The sequence below is a fragment of the Mya arenaria genome, chromosome 15 (assembly GCF_026914265.1).
Source record: "Mya arenaria isolate MELC-2E11 chromosome 15, ASM2691426v1".
Classification (NCBI taxonomy): domain Eukaryota; kingdom Metazoa; phylum Mollusca; class Bivalvia; order Myida; family Myidae; genus Mya; species Mya arenaria.
Window position 1 is genome coordinate 15115685 of NC_069136.1, and position 20599 is coordinate 15136283.

A 20599-nucleotide genomic window follows, 5' to 3' on the forward strand; every position below is an offset into this window, starting at 1 on the left:
ATAACTGGGTTACTACTAAAGCAATTTTCAAATAATTTTCAAACTTTATACAAATCATCTCTACATTAAAAGGATTTGTCAAGCATGCTTTCCAGGTCCGTACCTCAAAGGCTAATTTCACTGGGGTGCGTAAGCAATTCCGTGTCCGGGCCATAACTTAGTAACTAATAAAGCGATTTTCAAATAACTTTATACAAATCATCACTACATTAAAAGGATGTGTCGCGCGCAATTTCCAGGTCCATACCTCAAAGACTTGAATCACCATGGGGGTGCGTTAGCAAATCCGTGTCCGGGCCACAACTTGGTCACTTATAAAGTCATTTTCAAATAACTTTATACAAAGCATCATTACATTAAAAGGATGTGTCGCGCGCAATTTCCAGGTCCATACCTCAAACACTAGAATCACCATGGGGGGGACATTAGCAATTCCATGTCCAGGCCATAACTGGGTTACTACTAAAGCAATTTTCAAATAATTTTCAAACTTTATACAAATCATCTCTACATTAAAAGGATTTGTCAAGCATGCTTTCCAGGTCCGTACCTCAAAGGCTAATTTCACTGGGGGGGGGGCGTTAGCAATTCCGTGTCCAGGCCACAACTTTGTGTTACTACTAATAAAGGAATTTTTAGAAAACGTGTCCAAGCCACAACTTTGTAACCAATAAAGCAATTTTTAGATAACTTTATACAAATTATTGCTACCTTAAAAGGATGTGTTGTGAGCACTTTCCAAGTCCTGCTACTTTTAAACTTGTATTCTCAGCTAAATGTTTATTAAAGACCTCAAGCCGAATCTTCTTCGGGCGTATAATGCTCCGTTTCGCGGTGCTCTTGTTATTCCAAGCCAAAACCCTACCTTTTCTGTAGCACCCTGCCCCTTTTATACCAAGCCAAAACCCTACCCTTGTCTGTAGCACCCTGCCCTTTTTTTACCAAGCCAAAACCCTACCCTTGTCTGTAGCACCCTGCCCTTTTAATACCAAGCCAAAACCCTACCCTTGTCTGTAGCACCCTGCCCTTTTAATACCAAGTCAAAACCCTACCCTTTTCTGTAGCACCCTGCCCTTTTAATACCAAGCCAAAACCCTACCCTTGTCTGTAGCACCCTGCCCTTTTTATACCAAGCCAAAACCCTACCCTTTTCTGTAGCACCCTGCCCTTTTTAATACCTAACTAGTTAAAACCCTAAGTTCTTGTTAACTTAAGTATTGTTAAGAAAAACTTCCAATGCTTTTATTGTTTATTACAACTGGTTACATGTTAACAAAATATCTACATTGTATATTTGGATCATCTGTGAGAAACAGGTTATGAGATAAAGGTCTCAAAGGTTTTGTAACATAACAAACATAAATAATTACAAACAACATCATAACGCTGAAAAAACATCTGGGCGGGTTTACATAATTATATATCTTAAGTCATTTCCTAACTCAAACAATTTTCCAAAACTTACATGGTGATATCAAAAGCTATTGAAAGAGGGTTATTTTACATACAATAATGAATTTTGATTTTAGTCGTTTTTTTATGACGGTGTTATAATATTATATCATATGACCACTGATTTACTTAAGTCAGGAAATGACTTAAGATGTTTTATGATTACCGGCCTAATGATTCTATTTAAAAAAATATCACAGAAACAAATGCAGGAAGCACAAATAAATAAGTGTACCGGGTTTACTATATAACTATGGGAACAAAAACAGCAACAAAACCATTCAAAAAAGAAAGAACATTTCATGGTCCTACATCAAACCATTCACTTACTTCTTACTGTGTGGTGAATGACTTTTCGATATTGATGATATTGATGAGATCCCTACTTTTTATAACAGAAAATAATAAGGTTAACAAAAAGAACAAGGAGTGGACAAATTAATACTGGGAGTCAGTTCTTACAATGACTTCTTCAACTAAGCAAAATATGTATAGAAAATAAATATAAACAATAAATAAAATAGATCCATGAGGAATTCAAAACATGGTTTTCAAACAATGTTACACTTGGCAAGGCACAAGAATCTGAACAATAATCAACATGATCTGAGTTGTCAATCAACCTTCCAATTAACATGATATAAATTGTCAATCCACCATCCAATTCATATGATATAAATTGTCAATCCACCATTCAATTGTTATGATATAAATTGTCAATCCACCATCCAATTAACATGATGCTGGCTGTAAATCAACCCTCCAATTGACATGATATAAATTGTCAATCCACCATCCAATTGATATGATATAAATTGTCAATCCACCATCCAATCAACATGATATAAATTGTCAATCCACCATCCAATTAATATGATATAAATTGTCAATCCACCATCCAATTGAGATGATACAAATTGTCAATCCACCATCCAATTGACATGATACAAATTGTCAATCCACCATCCAATTGACATGATACAAATTGTCAATCCACCTTTCAATTGACATGATACAAATTGTCAATCCACCATCCAATTGACATGATACAAATTGTCAATCCACCATCCAATTGAGATGATACAAATTGTCAATCCACCATCCAATTGACATGATACAAATTGTCAATCCACCATCCAATTGAGATGATACAAATTGTCAATCCACCATCCAATTGAGATGATACAAATTGTCAATCCACCATCCAATTGACATGATACAAATTGTCAATCCACCTTTCAATTGACATGATACAAATTGTCAATCCACCATCCAATTGACATGATATGAGTAAAATGGCAATCAACCATCATATTCAATTAATGCAGAATCACTCCGATTTGAATATACTCGGCCCTTAACACAAACAAAACCAACGAAAACTGCAACAGTAGACAAACAAAACCTGAGTTAATGGACTTGATTCTGTTTGATTGGCTTGTTTAAAAAACATGTTAATTACAGAGGGTGGAAATCACCCGTTTTTATTAGTTTTAGTGTCATGTTAGTCAGCCAAAAAAGGAACTTGTTCATATTGCTCCAAACGGAATTAAGGTAGCAAAACATATTTATAACAAATTTAATTTTGGGCTTTAAGCCCTTTCTCATCATTGAACAAACACGGTATTTCTTTTCGTTAGGGGCACAGCCATTTTGAATGTAGGAAAAATGAACCAAAGTGACATTATGCATGATGTCAAAACATGCTATAAAATGTATTAAAATGGGGCACTTTTGATCACATCATGTCAATGTCATTGAATGATTAAAGGTTTTGCCCAATATAAAATTAAAATGTGTTAAAATGATCTTTTAATAAAGGAATCATGAATGTATGTTGCATATGGTTGCATCACGAGACAAAAAGTGAGCGCGAATGCAGAACATGCCTCAAGAAAACATGACTAGCAATATGGCAATCTTGATCATTGTGAAATCTTAAACTTAAATCAGTGGATAGATTGTTTGACAGTCTACATGTAAATATATAAACCTGTATGCTGTAATTACATACATGTAGCCATTAGTTCAAATGTGTAATATAAGAACCAACTTTAACATACCTCGTAACATGTATATTGTAGTAACTATTGCAGTTTCTGCCACAACTAGAATTTTATTGACAATATAAACAGTTAACCCAAAAAGATAACTATGCCCCAAAAATGTATATAATGGCTATCACAGTATGACTCAAGTATACCCTGAACTTGTGACTTCGTTTCTGAGCAGACATGACGTTTTAAGAACAGAAAAGATTTCTATCACAGATTTGTATAAAAACTAACAATTTACAGCTGTGTCTAGTCCTTTTCTTGCCTTGTGCAAAGAAAAATCGTGACAGTATGCTTTTTAATAATTTATTTTCATTCCCCTAGTGTTTTGTATAGAGAAAACCTGACGTCAATGTTGACAACATGCCAGGGGTTACAACGTCATTGTTTATGCCAAAATTGTGATATGATTGGCACAACCTCATATAACCAATAATATGTGACACAACAATGATTGGCTAAAGTGTACATTATGTTGTCAACAACCTTTCTTTAACAATAAAAACTCAGATGCCAAAGAATCTACTTATTTTTAATTGTGTTGAATTCAACTATTTGAAAAATGACTGATCATATTTTTTCATGCGTTATTTCAGTATGAACACAGGTCAGCATGCTTGCAAATTTCCCAAGATGCACTTCATGGAATAAGCTCACATGCCCTCCTGCATTCATACAGCATGAACAAATGCAATCAATCCTTTTATGAAATTCACGTTCACATCAAGTAATACAAAAAATCAATGGTTTACCAATAATCCTTTTTTCTCTTTTACAATGCATCTTACAAAACAAAAAATATCTTAACAACGAAAAACACTTTTGACATAGTATTCAAAGTTCTCTTGCTCACCGGATGTTAAGAATGAGCAAACACAGCTTCTAGTATTGTGTACAAAAGTTACGAAATTGCAATTTTCTCCAAAAATAAAAAATAATGACTAGCAAAGATGCAAAAAAAGTTGTTCTAAAAAAAATATTTTGGGGGATTTCTATTATTCATTTCAAATTTCGCAAAATAAGGTCGGTGAATTTTATTACGAGAAGTAGCCTCAGCAGTAACAAGCCCGAAACATGATTCTCATAGCATTGAAACATGTATGCAAATTATTTAGCTAAAAATATAACTTAAGCAGAAATTTATATATCATTTCACTAAGTTCATATCTTCGAAGTAAATCAAGCAGAAATATCATTCCACTGGGAACGCTTCATAGAATCTCTCCCAATGGGAACAGACATTTCCCTCACATAGTGGGAGTTTTCCCACCCTCGGGAGATCTGCCTCCTCAGAGCAGAGAAAGGCATGTGCGTCTTGGGAATAGAAGGGCTGGTGATGTAAGGGTCATCAATTTCGTATTCGCCATGGACGGGTCGTGAGCTGTAGGTCAAGGTCACTGATCGGGGACGTGTCATTGTTGCCGCGGGGATTGTGCGGGAAATCGGGTGACAAAGAGGATGGTATCTCGTTCTGTAAATGTCTGCTGCATCTGAAAAAATTAATGTTTGAGGCTATTTTATCTCAGATGTGTGTATACCTTATGGTTTAATGCAACTGCACTTGAAATTTTTTTAATTACACTGATCTCAAAACTCAATATTGCTAACCAATACTGAATAAAGGCTCTTTTTCAAGGTCAAAGGTTCCTTAGTATATTGATTATGTAATAGTTACTGCAACAACAACCAGATTTATTAAAATAATATAAGTTGTTTCAACGACAAGGGTAGTGGGTGAAGAAAATGTTTTGTGACATGTTGTCAAGGGCAATGACAATGTTCAATAACAAGTGTGCATATCAGTGAATAGCGTAATTTATCCGCACAATAGTTCTGCTTACCTGTTACAGTTTCAATATGGATGTTTATGTACAGACAAAAGAACATGGTTCAATAATTCAATACACCTTGGACCATTATTCAAAAAGGCTCTGTTTGATTTCAATTATTTCAAGTCATGTTACTTGCGTAATACATTTGTTTGACCAATTAAAACATTTGTCATAACCAACCATCATAGCTCCTTCCTGTTGAAATTCGATCATGGAATTTGGATGTGATCTTTATTGGATCATATGGACCGTTGTCAACTTCTGGCTCTGTAAAAAATAAATGATAATATCACAGCACCAATAATAATATAGTATAATAATAGTACTTGAGACAGAAGATAACATTATTATTATTATTATTATTATTATTTACCAAACTTATGTAGCGCCCTTTTCATATACACGTTCAAAGGCGCTTTACAACGATATAATCTGATAGCTAACTACAAGCAATATCATTAAAATACTAGACAGCTTTTGAACAATAAATGTACAACATACTAAAAAATATGAAACACAATAAAATGAAATGTGGTATTTAACTGGTCGTCTGAATTAAAAACAATAAATATCAATATCATACGATAAAAAAATAGTCTAGCGAAACTTTGAAAAAATTTAAAAATGATATTAATATAAATTATGCCTGACATTTAAATTGCATTTATATATGACTTTTGTTTGTGTTGCAAATATGCACATCTTATAAGTCACAGAACACTTCTTTAAAGGAATACAAAAATCCCCTTTTTGGTTAATCAATTCATATGCTATCATAATTATTGACTAGAATTCTACTCATACCTGTTTTATAGAATGGTTTTACTCATTTTCAGAAATGATCAATATTGTAAGTTTATTTGCAAGACATACGAGTAATTCTCATTGACCTTGACTTAGTAAATCATAGTTATTACACTTCTGATATATTTCAGAGATATAGAAAAACTTCCTCCATGCTTAACAGTGGGTTTTAAACAACAACATATTCCTTATGGATAACCAAGGTGTGCATTCTCAAAATCAGTCCCCATGGTGGGACAAAACTGGGATATCTGCATTGTGTTAATAAAAAATCAATATCGTTTTAAATATAAGCTACTTACTGGCTGAATTTCCAAACAGAGGTTCCTCCACAAATGAAGCATTGCCGACTCGGTGGTATTTGTTGTACAAACTGAAAGAGATTTTTCACATTGACACTAAATGCAGCCATTATATCACTATACTTATAAATTACTTCCGCATACTATAAAAATGAGAGTGAATAAAACAATATCAATATTCAAGCAAAAGTATCCATTAGCCGCACATTCTAAAAGAAGTAATTTTAAGACTGTAAGTTCTACTTTATAAACTATATTCGTAATACAATTTGATTTAATCCTCAACCTTAGGTATTCTTATTGCTTAGGGCTATTCCAGTAAAACATATAACCCACGGAGGAAAGGCAATTATTTAAATAGTATATAGGTGGGTGTCTTTTTTCACTAATTTTGACTCCATATGGGTAAATTTGCTTCTGTTGGGGGGTGGCATAATTTTAAAGTGCCTTCCCCCCCGGGGGTTATATGTTTAAATGGAATAGCCCTTAGATGAATTAATCACTGTACTGTTATATAAAAGGACTGCCTTGAAGGGAATGCCAACGCTCATCCAATGTTTTTTTATTTCGAACAAGGGGCATTATTCAAAAATGATTAAAACCAGAGTTATGGGCCTTGCAATTCATGTGCTACAGATATTTCACTGTTTCTAGCAGCATTTGTACCCCCTTTATAATATCTTATTCAGTTTTTGAGTCATTGTTAATGTTAAAGTTGATGCACTACGACGCCGACACTGATACTAACACTGACACCATGACACCAGCTGTCACATAATTATAGGCTACCACAATTCCATAATTTCTTTTATTAAGACAAGCTTATAATGTACCAGCTGAACTGAGCTGAATTGAAAACAGTGTAAACTCACCATCTTTGCAGTGGAATAAACCGGAGCCTGTTTGACCTGACAAACAGACCATAGCCATCTTGACACTGGAAATACCTGCGCCCATTCACCATACCATCGCAGTTTCCAACTGAAATCATGAAAAAACAGTTTAGCTCAGTTACTAAAGCTACTGTGTTATTAAATAACCACTAAACTGGCAGATAACTTCACTTTCATTTGCCTTATCTTGTATAAATCCAGTCAATCCATCCATTGTGTATGGAGAGCTCAGCACAATATGGTCATAACTCCATATAAAAATATACCTGACAAAAAAGTCAGGTAAAAGCATCTTTAAATATTAATATTTTATATGGCAAATAAATGGCTATTGCACTTTTTCACATTTATTGATGTACATGTAGTGCATAGTTTCTTACTAATTTGTCAAACTAGCCTTAATTGAAAGGTAACTGGCCAGTTAGGGGTACTAGGGGGAATTTTGACAAATGGTAGAGCTTTTCAAAGAAAATAGTAGGAAAAGGTGGGGCCCTTTTGAAAGCCTGTTAAGATTTAATAAATCTACCGTCATTTTTGTCCAAGCAGGTTTTTTTACCTCTTTCCTCGAGAAGTACTCCAACCCAGTCTCCTTGTTTGCCAGTCAGACATCCCTTGTACCCGACCGTGCCTCGAATGGTTCCCCAGTCAAGGCTGACCTCAACACGCTGCCCCACATTCACATTGTGGAACAATACCATTGTGCATGTAAGTTTTAATCTCTGCAAAGAGAAAATAAAATTGTGGCATAAATGTTTTACATACATGTAGTTATAATTAAGTACCGACCAAATGACACACTAGTTTCCAGCAATTACACATAGCAATCACTGGGACTACTTTCTTCCTCTAATAATATTTTAGGCCAGTCAAAGCACTCCTTGCACACCAGTAAGGTTGACCTTGGAGGAAAAGCATGCCTGGTGTGGGGCTCAAACCCATGACTAATTAACACAAGCATATATGTTGCTCTACTGAGTAAGCTTACAGAGAGATGTGGAGAGATTAACACCCACATGGCATTATTTTGCAAACGAGAAGAATAAGGATGACAACAACAACAAAGAAACGTAAGCAAATGAATATATTTATCTGCTTCGTACAGTATCAACTTAATAATAATCAAGCCGTTTGAGTGGGGTTAACTTAGAGCAGCACAACTTTGGACAAGCACTCTCCACCCGAATAGATATATATAATTATGTTGTAAATGTAATATAATACCGCGTGTGTTGTCTAATAATTAAAGTTGCGATTGGCATGCGTGTTTCATTCAAAGCTGTGGTAGAGAAAGTAAGAATTTATTGTTTACATGTTTCCAACGTTAATTGGGTGCTCACTTTCGAATTTTCATTTTCAAAATAAAATGCAATATTATACATACCTAGTAATTGTTATTTATTTATAACGTAATTTATTATGATCATATATTTTTTTATTGATTTTGTTTTAAATTATATTATACGAATGCATGGCCAACGCTTGAAAAGCTGGCCACCGGCAAAAAAAGCTAAGAAATAAGTAGACTTTCAACAAGAAGTACCTTTTCTTTGGTCCTATAAAGTCGGAATAATCGATTCAAGATTAACCTTTGCATAAACAATATTCCTATATTTTATTTTCTGTTTGTGTCTTCCATTTCACTGTTAAGACATGTTGCAACATATTTTCGCGATGTGTTATTGAACTTCTTGGTGTCCATGTCAAAGACTTGTCTAGTGTTTACACTGTTCTCTGTTGATTATAATTAATCGAGCGTATCCTGTGAAAGTGTTAATAAGAAATATGGCCGAAAAAGGTGACAAAGACACTAAAATGAATGGTCATCTGACAGCCGAGTCTGTTAAAACAATGGGTGAATCTATCGGAGTTGGGGGCCTACCTGATGGGGCAGCTAACTACTTGGCAGAAGACTGCACATACAGACTAAAACAGATTGTTCAGGTGTGTGGATGTGTTTAAAGGCCTAGTTAAGGAATGTTTGGCATGACAACCCCCTGCTGTGTATCTCCTGCTAATTGCACTGATGTCACAGGCCAATTTCCTGCTTATTTGTTTATTGACTCAGGGCCATTTGGAGTCCATTTCTATAATAAAACCTTCAGAACTGCACAGCAGGGTATTTAGATCGGAGATCTGATAAGACAAATAGGCAATTAGATTAAGATCAATACACAGAGTTTGTGTACAATACATGTTGTTGTTGTCTGTTTTTTAGGGGGAGGGGGTCACTTAAACTATGCCTTTAAGTTTAAATATACAGCTTAAATGGGAGTCTTCTGTCATCAATATAATGTCATACACAAACACACAAATATTTTTATGTTTCTTTTTACTGGTTGAGTGTCCAAACGTTACAGAAATCTAGAACACCTATGAAAACATGTGTTTGTTGACTGTGATCGCTAATTCATTAATCTAGATCAATACAGACCCTTGCCTAAGCAATGCTTTCACTTCAGAGTCTTGTTTCGGTGAGTATTTTCCTCAAATATCCCATTCATCAATCTAACCTGCTCGTATGTCAAAATGTAGCACATGGGAGAATGATGTTAAATTTACAGTTTATTAACATATCATACATAAAAAAAATTGAGGTTGACTTTCGGCAAGTCATTACCAAATACAATTGTGAAAAAATATAAAGTGTTTAGATTTGGGCCCTGTATTGGTTAAGGTTTAGCTGAAAGATATTATAAATGCTGTTGTAAAATATTACAGGAAGCTACAAGAATCATGCATCACAGCAAAAAATGTAAATTGACATGTGGAGACTTCGACAATGCTCTTAGAGTGCACAATGTAGAGGTACGTTTGAAAATTGGTTGGTGGCTTAAACCAGTTTTTATAGCTGTAAGTCAATTAAGAAGTAATATTCAGAAATGTATTGGAGCCACCAAGCACCAAGAAAACTTTTAAGATTTTTATTTAAATGCATGTATGATAAATGGACAAGCTTATAATTGTGCTTCATAAACAACTAGATATGTGATTATAACATGAACTGTTTGCACTGTAAATCATTTTGTGTATATTTTACCACAGCCATTGTATGGGTTCCATGCCCCAGACTTGATCCCCTTCCGTTATGCAAGTGGTGGAGGCAGGGAGCTTCACTTTGTGGAGGAAAAAGAGCTGGACCTCAGTGAAATAATCAACTCTACCCTACCAAAGGTGCCCCTTGATGTCTCCATGAAAGGTATGGGTGATTGGGGTATCTACATGTATGATACATTTACCATGTATATATTTAAAGTATAATAGATTCACTATTCATATACGTTTGTAACACCATTTCCTGAGGTATGATTGTAGGTCTTTAATTAAATACAGTACCAGGATATTTGGGGAGATGACCCTGCTCAATTTGGGAATAAATCATTGGTATCAAAAGTTAAGATGATAAATAATGCACCATATCTACACTGTCCCATTAGTACAGGAGCAAAACTGGTGGCATCAATCAAACTCTAAAAAGAATACAATCATTTACGTGTTCAACAGCAGTCTCTTAATTTGTCATAAGATTGGATTTTTTTTCCATTGGTTGTTCGGCCTTCACAGTAGTAAGCAAGCTGGCTTCTCAACAAGAGTTCCAGCAGTGATTCATTTTTGCTGTATTTCCTGAGTCCTACACTCATTTTTCCAGATGAACCATATTCTTAAGTATGGATGCATTGTTATAAAGTAATATGTGTACAAAACTATATTTTGTTCTGAAACAATTAAATTTAACAATAATAATTATGAGAGTCCAGCTGAATGCTTTCAAGCAGCTTTCAAAATGAATCTCTGCTCCCAGGCTGGTGGCATGGCAATAAAGTTGATTGTCACCAAGTCAGATAAGTGGGTTTCCTCCTGGCACTCCAGCCACCTCACAGTATAAGGCCACATTACAAGTCACATTTGTTTATAGCGTCATGCCAATGAGATTGATAAGTAAAATATTAAAATAGCTTGTTTCAAAATTGTTGTAAAAATTATGTCAAACCAAACTTCACTCTAGCCCACTGGTTGTGTATTGATGGTGAGCAGCCAGCCATTCCAGAAAACCCACCACCTGCAAGTAAAGATCAGCAGAAGAAGGAAATACTCGATACCTCCGTCAAAAGTAAGTTAAATTGTACCAAAGGTATTTATACTGGTTATAAAGTTATTCTTTCTTTTGTATGAATTATGTTATATATGAAATTATGTCTTGATGAAATTTGAATAAACATGAAAAAGCTAGGAAAGATCTAAAAAAACAACAACATGTCAATGCATCATGGCAATGTTGCATTGCCAGTTAAACTTGAAAACTTAAATTCATGGTTTGTTTGCTTAAAATGAAACCACTCAGACTTATTCCTTCATGTAGTTTACATGAAACTTGGTATTTGATTTGTATATTTATATAGTGGCGCTTATATTGTCTCCCTAAGAGCTAGTTAAATAGTTACGTAGTAGAGTATCAGCCTGGAGTGGGAGAGAATGTGAGCTTGATCCGCTTCAGATGCACATGGCAATTTGTCTAGTCTATTTATAACATATGGTACCCAAAATAAATAATTTAAATAGCACAAAAAGTCTCAAGATCATTGCTAATTGACCTTAGTCTCTACAATTTGAGGACAAGTTTCAAATGGAGGGGGATAGTGTAACCGGGTATTGGATATATACATAACAGCACTTATACTGTCACACTTTAGAGCTAGCTTTTAAAGCTTGATGTGATTCGGTGTCTGCCTGCAGAGCAAGAGGTCATGTGTTTGATCCCCAATAAGTGCAGGTATCAATTTGTGCAGTCTGTTACATAAATAATCATGCCTGTATACTTTAGCCATGATAGACAAGAGCCACAAGCCCGCAGGCAGGCCGGGCGGGGACATAGGGAAGGCTAAACACAAGCCTAAAGGTGTCTCCGACCTCGTGAAGATGAAGGCTCTCAGTGTTCACGAATTGTCTGTGGTGAGTAGCGGTAGTTTCTTCAGTCTTATGTGTGATCTTCAAAAAGTTTGCATTATATTTAACTGATCGATTATTGAGAACTTAGTATCTTCAGAAGCTATGTTTACATTGAAATGTAAATGTATGTAAATGACATTATGTTTTTAAGTTATGTATCAAAATTCGGAAGGCGCTTTGATTATATACATCTTATTTTGAAACAATCACTTACTGTAATCATATATGTAAAAAATACCCTTTTGAAGATAAGGCAAAATGTGTTTCTTGTAATTTGTTTGAAAATTATTTTTATATTTCTTTAAATCTTAAAAGAAAATGTTTAAAAAATACATGAAGTATGAAAAAAAAGTTTGAGAAATATACATTTTAATGGTAAAAAACATTATTTTATCATAAATCAGGAGCAACAACTATTCTACAAGGAGATCACAGAAGCATGTGTCGGCTCAGACGAGATCAAGCGCTCCGAGGCCCTCCAGTCTCTTGCCACAGACCCTGGCCTGCACCAGATGCTGCCTCATTTCACGTCATTTGTTGCTGAGGGGGTGAGCATCATACCTATTTATTTGCTCTTCAGATTTTTGCAGTTATAGAGTTGAGGTATTGTGCTAGCCTTGGTTGTCTGTGTCAGTGACATCGTTTTTTTATTGTGGCCATAGCCAAATATTGTTTAAGATATTCAAACAAAAATTGACACAAATGTTGCTAGAGACTGTGTACATGCATACCAAGGCCTACTACATTGACTTTAATAACTGTCAAGTTATGCCCTATTTTTGTCTGAAAAACAACAACTGTATAGCATCTGCTTTGTAGTGCTCATTCATTTACCTATGTATAGTAAAGAAATAACAACTGCCATGCTATAGTTGTGCAAGAGTGATATCCCTTATGCTGGTGGAGGTGATCACTATCAAATATGTATTATATTTGCCTTGCAATAGTTATAGTATACCCAAAATTAGTACAGTAGTATCAACTGTTGCTGACATGCTCAGGGTGGTCTAGTGGTATAGGTGTCCACCTCTAAACCTATAGGTTGTGGTTTAGATTCTCAACCAGGGAAACATTCTCTCAAAACAGTTTCTGCCAGGAAACAGCCCAAAGAGTGATTTAAAACAATTTCCAGCTGTTTCAAAAATAATTTAATAGTATAAGTAAGCTTTTCACTCAACTTGAGGTTATTGTTGTACAATTTTTGTATTTATCATTCAGGTAAAGGTGAACATAGTACAGAACAACCTGGCCTTGCTCATCTACCTGATGAGGTTGATGAAAGCACTCATGGAGAACCAGACCATCTACCTCGAGAAATATGTGAGTACATCATCCTTTTTTCACATCACAAGATTTATTGCACTTTCATTTATATAATTTTGTCAATTAAAGTACAAAGGTAACTATTGCAGACAATAGTTATCTGATTAACGTTCACTGTTCTGTTTATTTAATGCCAACTGGCCATATTTTGAGTAAGAAGCTGTGTAGAAAGCCTGACCCCAATATTTCGAAACATCTTAAGCCTCTTATACGAAGATAAAGCTAAGCTCACTATTTCTGTGCTGTTATAATTTGTGTAATATTTACATTTATTAGAGTTTTTGGACATTATGCTTACAATTATCTCAATTAACTAGGTATTATTTTGTAAAATGAAGATCAAATAATTTGGCTAAAATGGAATAAGGTACTCAAGCTTATTATGCTTAAGCACTTTTGAGAAATGCGAGCCAGAAGCCTTAATCTGTATATTGCTATAACATCATGTCTAATGATGTCATGTTCTATTTATAGCTGCATGAGTTCCTGCCTGGAGTGATGTCATGCATTGTGAGTAAGCAGTTGTGTATGAGGCCAGATGTGGACAATCACTGGGCTCTCAGAGACTTTGCAGCCAGGCTAAATGCTCTCATATGCAAGTAGGTTAATCAAGCAGAATGTATAGAAACATCACAGCAATGACATTTTACATAAACACGTAATATTGATGAGGTTGAAAACTGAGCAGTATGGCTAGGGATTTTTATGGCAATAAAAAAAAGAAGACGGGAAATGCTCATGAGATATTATAGAAAACAGTATACATATTTTTGCATGTAAAGCCACTCTGCAATGTCGTATAATACATTGCATCAACTGTTTAAGGTAATATGCAAATGTTCTGTAATTTTGTTATACTAAGTATACTATTCAATAGTTATTTTGATAAGATGCAGTGATAATGTTTTGCATGTATTACCTTGCAGAAATTTCCACAACAATGTAAACAACATCCAGGCGCGTGTGACTAAGACGTTCAGTAAGGCTGTACGGTCGGAGAAGGCGGCCCTGGCCACAATATACGGAGCACTCAGCGGACTCGGGGAATTGGGGCCAGAGGTGAGGGCATCATTTTACTCAGATAGTAATTTGTCTGTGCTATTATTTTCAAAAAAGAAAATATGCAGTGGTATCATATACAGTCATCATGGTCAGCTAAATCGGCTTCATTGATTTGTTGTGGCTGTTTTTGTTTTTGTACACCTTTGCATTTAGACAAAATATGTGAAGCATGTCCAATAAATGTTGCCTAAATATATGTCAAATTATACCCCTTAATTGACTGATTTAGCTGGATTTTAATTACTACATAGCCGGGCTAGTTACAATTTCTTCAGCCATGTAGTGGTGTAAGATTATGACTTACTTATTTTTCAGTGACTTTTCTTGCATACTTTCAAACTGCTAGTGCCTTTTTGATTGGGGAAATTAACATGATAAGTCCATCATCTGGAAAATTTAAATAATGCAAAATAATAGAATGAGTTACAAATATTCATCTTCTAACCAAATATATAGTTTTGCAGTAGAATATAGTACCAAGTTTTGAAAGGAAAATAACATGAATATTTTTGAAAAATGGATGGTGTGTCACATGGGAAAACAGTCTGTAAATGACAAAAAAATTATGTACAGACCACTGAATTGTCTGCTTTCAAAGACTGGAAGTACATGTAAGCTAGATAGTGTTTTTGCGATACATGTTTAAAGTCCTGATTCAATTAATATTTATTTTATTTTATTGACAGCCATGCATTGCATGCACAATTAAATAAATCATTGATAATTATGTCAAACAGTTTGCCAGTTTTGTAATAAAATATAATAGATTATATTGATCTGAAGAAATGTAAATGATTGTTTGCAGGTTGTTCACTCGTTTGTGGTGCCGAACATTCGTATGATCGGGGACCGAGTGAGACAGGCAATAGATGGGCAACAACTTACTAACAACGCTGACAGGATTGCCGCCGAAAATATAAAGAAACTTGCAGCGGTGAGTGCCTCTCTTAAAAGAAGGAAACATTTGGGGATTGTCGTGGGGAAAAATTAATATTGAGAAGGGATTATTTTTCTCTTGTGTTTATTAACTTTAAAGGTACTTGCTCATTTTTGTAAAATGCATTTTTTAATGATGAAATAAAGTGTGGCAAATCATTAAAAGTGATCATGAATTAACATTGAGATGTATACAAACGAGGGATTGATGCAGAAGAAGGGTGTTATGTCGCTGATATAGTGAGGAGGCACATTATTTATGTCTTGTGTTTAAAGGGACTCAGTCATGTTTTGTAAAATGCACTTTTTTATGACAAAATAAAGTGTGGCAAATCATTAGGAATGTTAAAACTAAGATACTGAAGGCTTGAACCCATCAACAAATGTTAATATATGCTCAAATATTGTCTTTGAAGTCAACGATTCTGAATTGCGTTAGTAAAGCTTTCCAACAAAACCTTAGTGTTTAATTATCACTCAGCTAATGCAAGAGTCCTTATGGGCGAGTGTTTTTGTTGTCAATTTTCTATTATTTCTTGACTGTCATGCATTTATTCTTAAATTGTTTTTTTCCTGCATTTTCAGTATCAAAGAGTAAATAATTTTAAAAAATTAGTGTTTCCAGATGCATATCCATAAAAACATATTTTTGGTCTAAAAACATGAGCTAGTCCTGTTATATCAGTCAAAAAGGTCTTTTGATTAGGGATTGGGTGTTTTCTAGTTCAATTGTTTTATGCAATTGTTTGCAGTGTTATGACACTTTTTCACTTTTAAATGTCAATCCTCACTGCAGAAGTATATCTCACCGGTGTTGAAGACACACCGTCTGCTGACAGACACTATAGAGGACTACACAGCGGAATACGGCTACTTGGGTCCACTCTTACATGCCGCTGTTGGGAAGGAGAGGAGTTCTTCCACCTCCAGTCAGGGTCCCCCTCATAAGCCAACTATACAGATATCACAGGTAGGGCCTGGCATAGAAACCCACTATTCAGATAGTACAGGTATGGCCTTATACACAAACCCACCATACTGGTACACAGATAGGGCCTCACATAGAAACCCACTATTCAGATAGCACAGTAAGGGCCAGCACAGTAAGGGCCTCATACACAAACCCACCATACTGGTACACAGGTAGGGCCTCACATAGAAACCCACTATTCAGATAGCACAGGTATGGCCTTATACACAAACCCACCATACTGGTACACAGGTAGGGCCTCACATAGAAACCCAGTATTCAGATAGTACAGGTATAGCCTTATACACAAACCCACCATACTGGTACACAGGTAGGGCCAGGCATAGAAACCCACTATTCAGATACTGTGAAATCATTAATGTTCGTGAGGCATTAATGTTCGTGGTTTTCGTGGGTTGGGTGATCCACAAATTCAAGATCCCAGGAAATATTGACCCTTTATTCCCTTTTTCAATTGCCATGTTATGTACATACTCCAGTTTATTTGTTACAGAAGCCGCAGTATACATCGTAAATATCCGTCTAAGTGTATATCGTACTATCATTATTTTGTTAATATATTATATCAGCCTTTAACAAATAATAAACCAAATCATTTTAATGTGTTTTTATGAACCAAATGACAGAAGCAATTGCATTAACCTGTGCTGTTCATGAAAATCTCCAGGTTTACAAGATGTGAGTGATGAGTGTCGGTTCTCAATTTTATTTCTTTAATGAAATAATTAATCGATAACATTAAAGGTTACTGAACACCCAATGTGACAATGTACAAAACAAAGCGTTCAATAAACTTATTAAACAAAAACGTGTGAATAAATATTGAAATGAGATGATATTCAAAAGTAATTGAATTTGTAAACATCAGCTATCTTTAGGGATTGTTTACTCAAATATACGGACCTTCTCGGTGTTTTCACAGTTTGCAAAATTCTTAATTGGCATTCAATGGCTTAGTCTATCTGTATTTAGGATCAGGGTACATCTTCTTTTATGACCTTAATTTCCAATTAAATCGATAATTGACATGGATATATGCACTAATTGGCATGTCGTACCACTTTAGCCAGCGTCATAAACCGAGTGACGTCGACAACAGAAATCACGGGCCAGCGCGTGGAATGCAGTCAATCTAGAACGATCGCAATATTGATTATATTTTTCTTTTCAAACATGAAAAACCACGAATTCAAGTACCCACAAAATTGTCATTTTTCGGCAAACCATGAAATTTCATGCCAACGAATATAAATGATTTCACAGTAGTACAGATATGGCCTAATACACAAACCCACTGTACAGGTACACAGGTAGGGCCTCACATAGAAACCCACTATTCAGATAGCACAGTAAGGGCCTAATACACAAACCCACCATACTGGTACACAGATAGGGCCTCACATAGAAACCCACTATTCAGATAGCACAGTAAGGGCCAGCGCAGTAAGGGCCTCATACACAAACCCACCATACTGGTACACAGGTAGGGCCTCACATAGAAACCCACTATTCAGATAGCACAGGTAAGGCCTAATACACAAACCCACTGTACAGATACACAGGTAGGGCCTGGCATAGAAACCCACTATTCAGAAATTACATATAAGGCCTCAAAAAGTCCACCATACATAGGTAGGGCCTTTAATACATACAAACCCATTATACAGTTATTATGCCATATGTGATGTTCCACAAAAAGTTTATCATTTTATGGATTTAATTATTATAATAGAATATCTTTTCTCGAAAAAAGGAATCACATTTAATAATTAATGCTGTATAGGAGATAAAAGTTAAAGCCTTTAATTGTTTTCATTGCAGGTCATATTTTAAACTAGCCCCAATAACTACAGTGTATAATATTCAAAATAAAAAAGAACAAAACTAACAAGCTTTAAGCCAAGACACAGTATTTCACTAGGTGATTATCTTCGGGCTTGTACCATTCCTCTTGAGAGAAGGATCGAAGAGTAATTCATATCAGCTAATAAGGTGTATCTGACTTTACAATTGGGCTTAAATAGATAATAGTTAATTATAACTGTTACTTTTTTTGCAGGGCAAGCCCCATATATTTCTGGGAGGGTCAGGCACCTTGTCCACGCCACAGACGCCCACATCTGCACGTCCCCTACAAAACATTACATTTCCCCGCACCCCATCCATCCCTGGAGTTGGTCAAAACCCTAACCAGAAGTTTGTCATCATGCAGCAACCAAGGGTGTCATCAGTACCCATGCAGACCACGGGAGTGGGAGTGGGTGGCACTTCAATAGTAAAAGTCCTTCCAGGAATGCATGGAGGGTCAACGGGTAACATTACCAGTGGTGTCAGTGCTAGTACCATAACATCGTCAGGGAGTACAGGAGGGCAGAAGATTGTTGTCATGTCTGGTTCCCAGCAGCCTATGCAGGTGCAGGTGTCTTCAGGAGGGGAACCAGGCAGGCAGGTGTTCACTTCCGCCACAGGCGAGCAGATCTCCATAGTGAAAACAGAACCATCACATTTGTGACCATAGTAATAAACTGGAAATTTGATGAGGTGTGTAATAATGTTCACGTTCTCCGCTGGCAAACATATCTCCCCAAGGACTTGTGCTGCCATACTGTATACAAACCTTAATTCCTCCATCGCGCTCAGTGAGAAACAATAACTTCCACTTGATTGCTCCAAGATGACAGGAATTTGTCATGACTTGGTGGAAATGTGTAATGGTGTTGCCGCAGTGACTAATGACCTTACTTCGCTAGAACCTACATGCCTCTCCATGGCGACATTGTAACCTTACAACAAAGGGTCACAACTACAAATTTGTATTAGTGTTGCTGTATATAAGCTTTGATCCTATGGAACTTTATCTCCTAAACTCAAAAACAAAATCTTGTAAGCAAATCACCAGGAATGGAAAATGTTTAGACTGGAGAGGGGGTAATAATGACTGAAAACTGTTGTTGAAAGATTACGATTAGACAGTGCTGGTTTTCAGTAGTTACTATATATGGAGTAAAACAGCGTGTTGGGAAACAGCTTCCAATTGTTGGAAGGCTGATTGACTATGACTGAATTTTGTTGTAAAAAAAACTCACTCAAGTGTTGATAAAATTTACAACAAAATAAAGTTGTTAAGACATTATGAATTTTGGTGAATGTAACCTTTAATTTCTGAATTCATACCTGAATGTTAAAAGGACAACTCATGTCAGATGTAATTGATTGCATTATTTGATTTTTAATATATTAAAAAATAAATCTTATGGTATTAAATGCTTTACCTATGAACAAGAAACTGAATTAGTTATAGCCACGCCCATGCATTTGTATTAATAACCTGAGTTATTGAAATTATACATGATCACTTAAGAACCCATGTACGGTATTATTTTAATTGCAAGGGCAAAGAGTGAAGTAACTGTGTTGTACCATGTTGTCAAGGAAAACGCTTTCTAATGAACTAGGGTTTCAGCTAAAGATTTCTGAAAGGGTGCTGCACCCTGTCCATTTTTAGGGGCACCCTTCTGGCCTCATGGAGAACAGCATGGGCACCCTTTTGCCTTCATAAAATTCAAAGCTTAAGAATACTTAATATTTATTTTGTTTTGATTAAAACTTATAAAACATTTTCTGTCAAATTCATGATGTTCAAAATTATTCACATTGCTGTACAATGAACCCTCTTGCTCTTCTACAGCATGTTGTCCTTTTTAAAACCTGGCCAAAACCATATAAGTGAATGGCATTTTATTTTTTTTGACTTCGCCCTTTGTTACTCAAATATGGCAAAATATTGTATAGATGGAAGTGATAATTTTGAGGGCCTTAGCTAAACAAGTTTTATAAGGGTGCCACCCCCATGAATACCGGCATGTGCACCCTTCTGTCTTCAAAGAATTATGTCCTAGATTACGCTTAAGGAGGTATTCAATATGCAACTTTATGGTCATACATCATTGACTTCATTTTAACTGTATTGGTTGGTTATTTATATCACACAATCCTATAGGCTATT

At 35.5% G+C, this 20599-nt stretch overlaps 2 protein-coding genes across 2 annotated transcripts; one reads left to right on the plus strand and one right to left on the minus strand.

Annotated features, from left to right (window-relative positions):
• Nucleotides 1-1235: 1235 nt before the first annotated feature.
• Nucleotides 1236-8657, minus strand: LOC128218926 (CAP-Gly domain-containing linker protein 2-like). The gene is made up of 6 exons (XM_052926702.1): nt 8559-8657; nt 7894-8056; nt 7317-7425; nt 6445-6515; nt 5519-5605; nt 1236-4996 (listed from the first exon to the last, which is right to left on the minus strand). Exons 2-6 carry the CDS (start codon nt 8033-8035, stop codon nt 4686-4688), a joined length of 720 nt encoding a protein of 239 aa, XP_052782662.1. The 5' UTR covers nt 8036-8056; nt 8559-8657; the 3' UTR covers nt 1236-4685.
• Nucleotides 8658-8816: 159 nt separating this feature from the next.
• LOC128219951 (transcription initiation factor TFIID subunit 6-like) lies at nt 8817-19898 on the plus strand. Its single transcript, XM_052928151.1, has 12 exons — nt 8817-9278; nt 10056-10142; nt 10380-10533; nt 11341-11445; nt 12157-12284; nt 12686-12829; nt 13500-13601; nt 14079-14203; nt 14531-14663; nt 15472-15600; nt 16399-16572; nt 18653-19898. The coding sequence occupies exons 1-12, from the start codon at nt 9120-9122 to the stop codon at nt 19103-19105; spliced, it is 1893 nt and encodes a 630-aa protein (XP_052784111.1). The 5' UTR covers nt 8817-9119; the 3' UTR covers nt 19106-19898.
• Nucleotides 19899-20599: the final 701 nt, after the last annotated feature.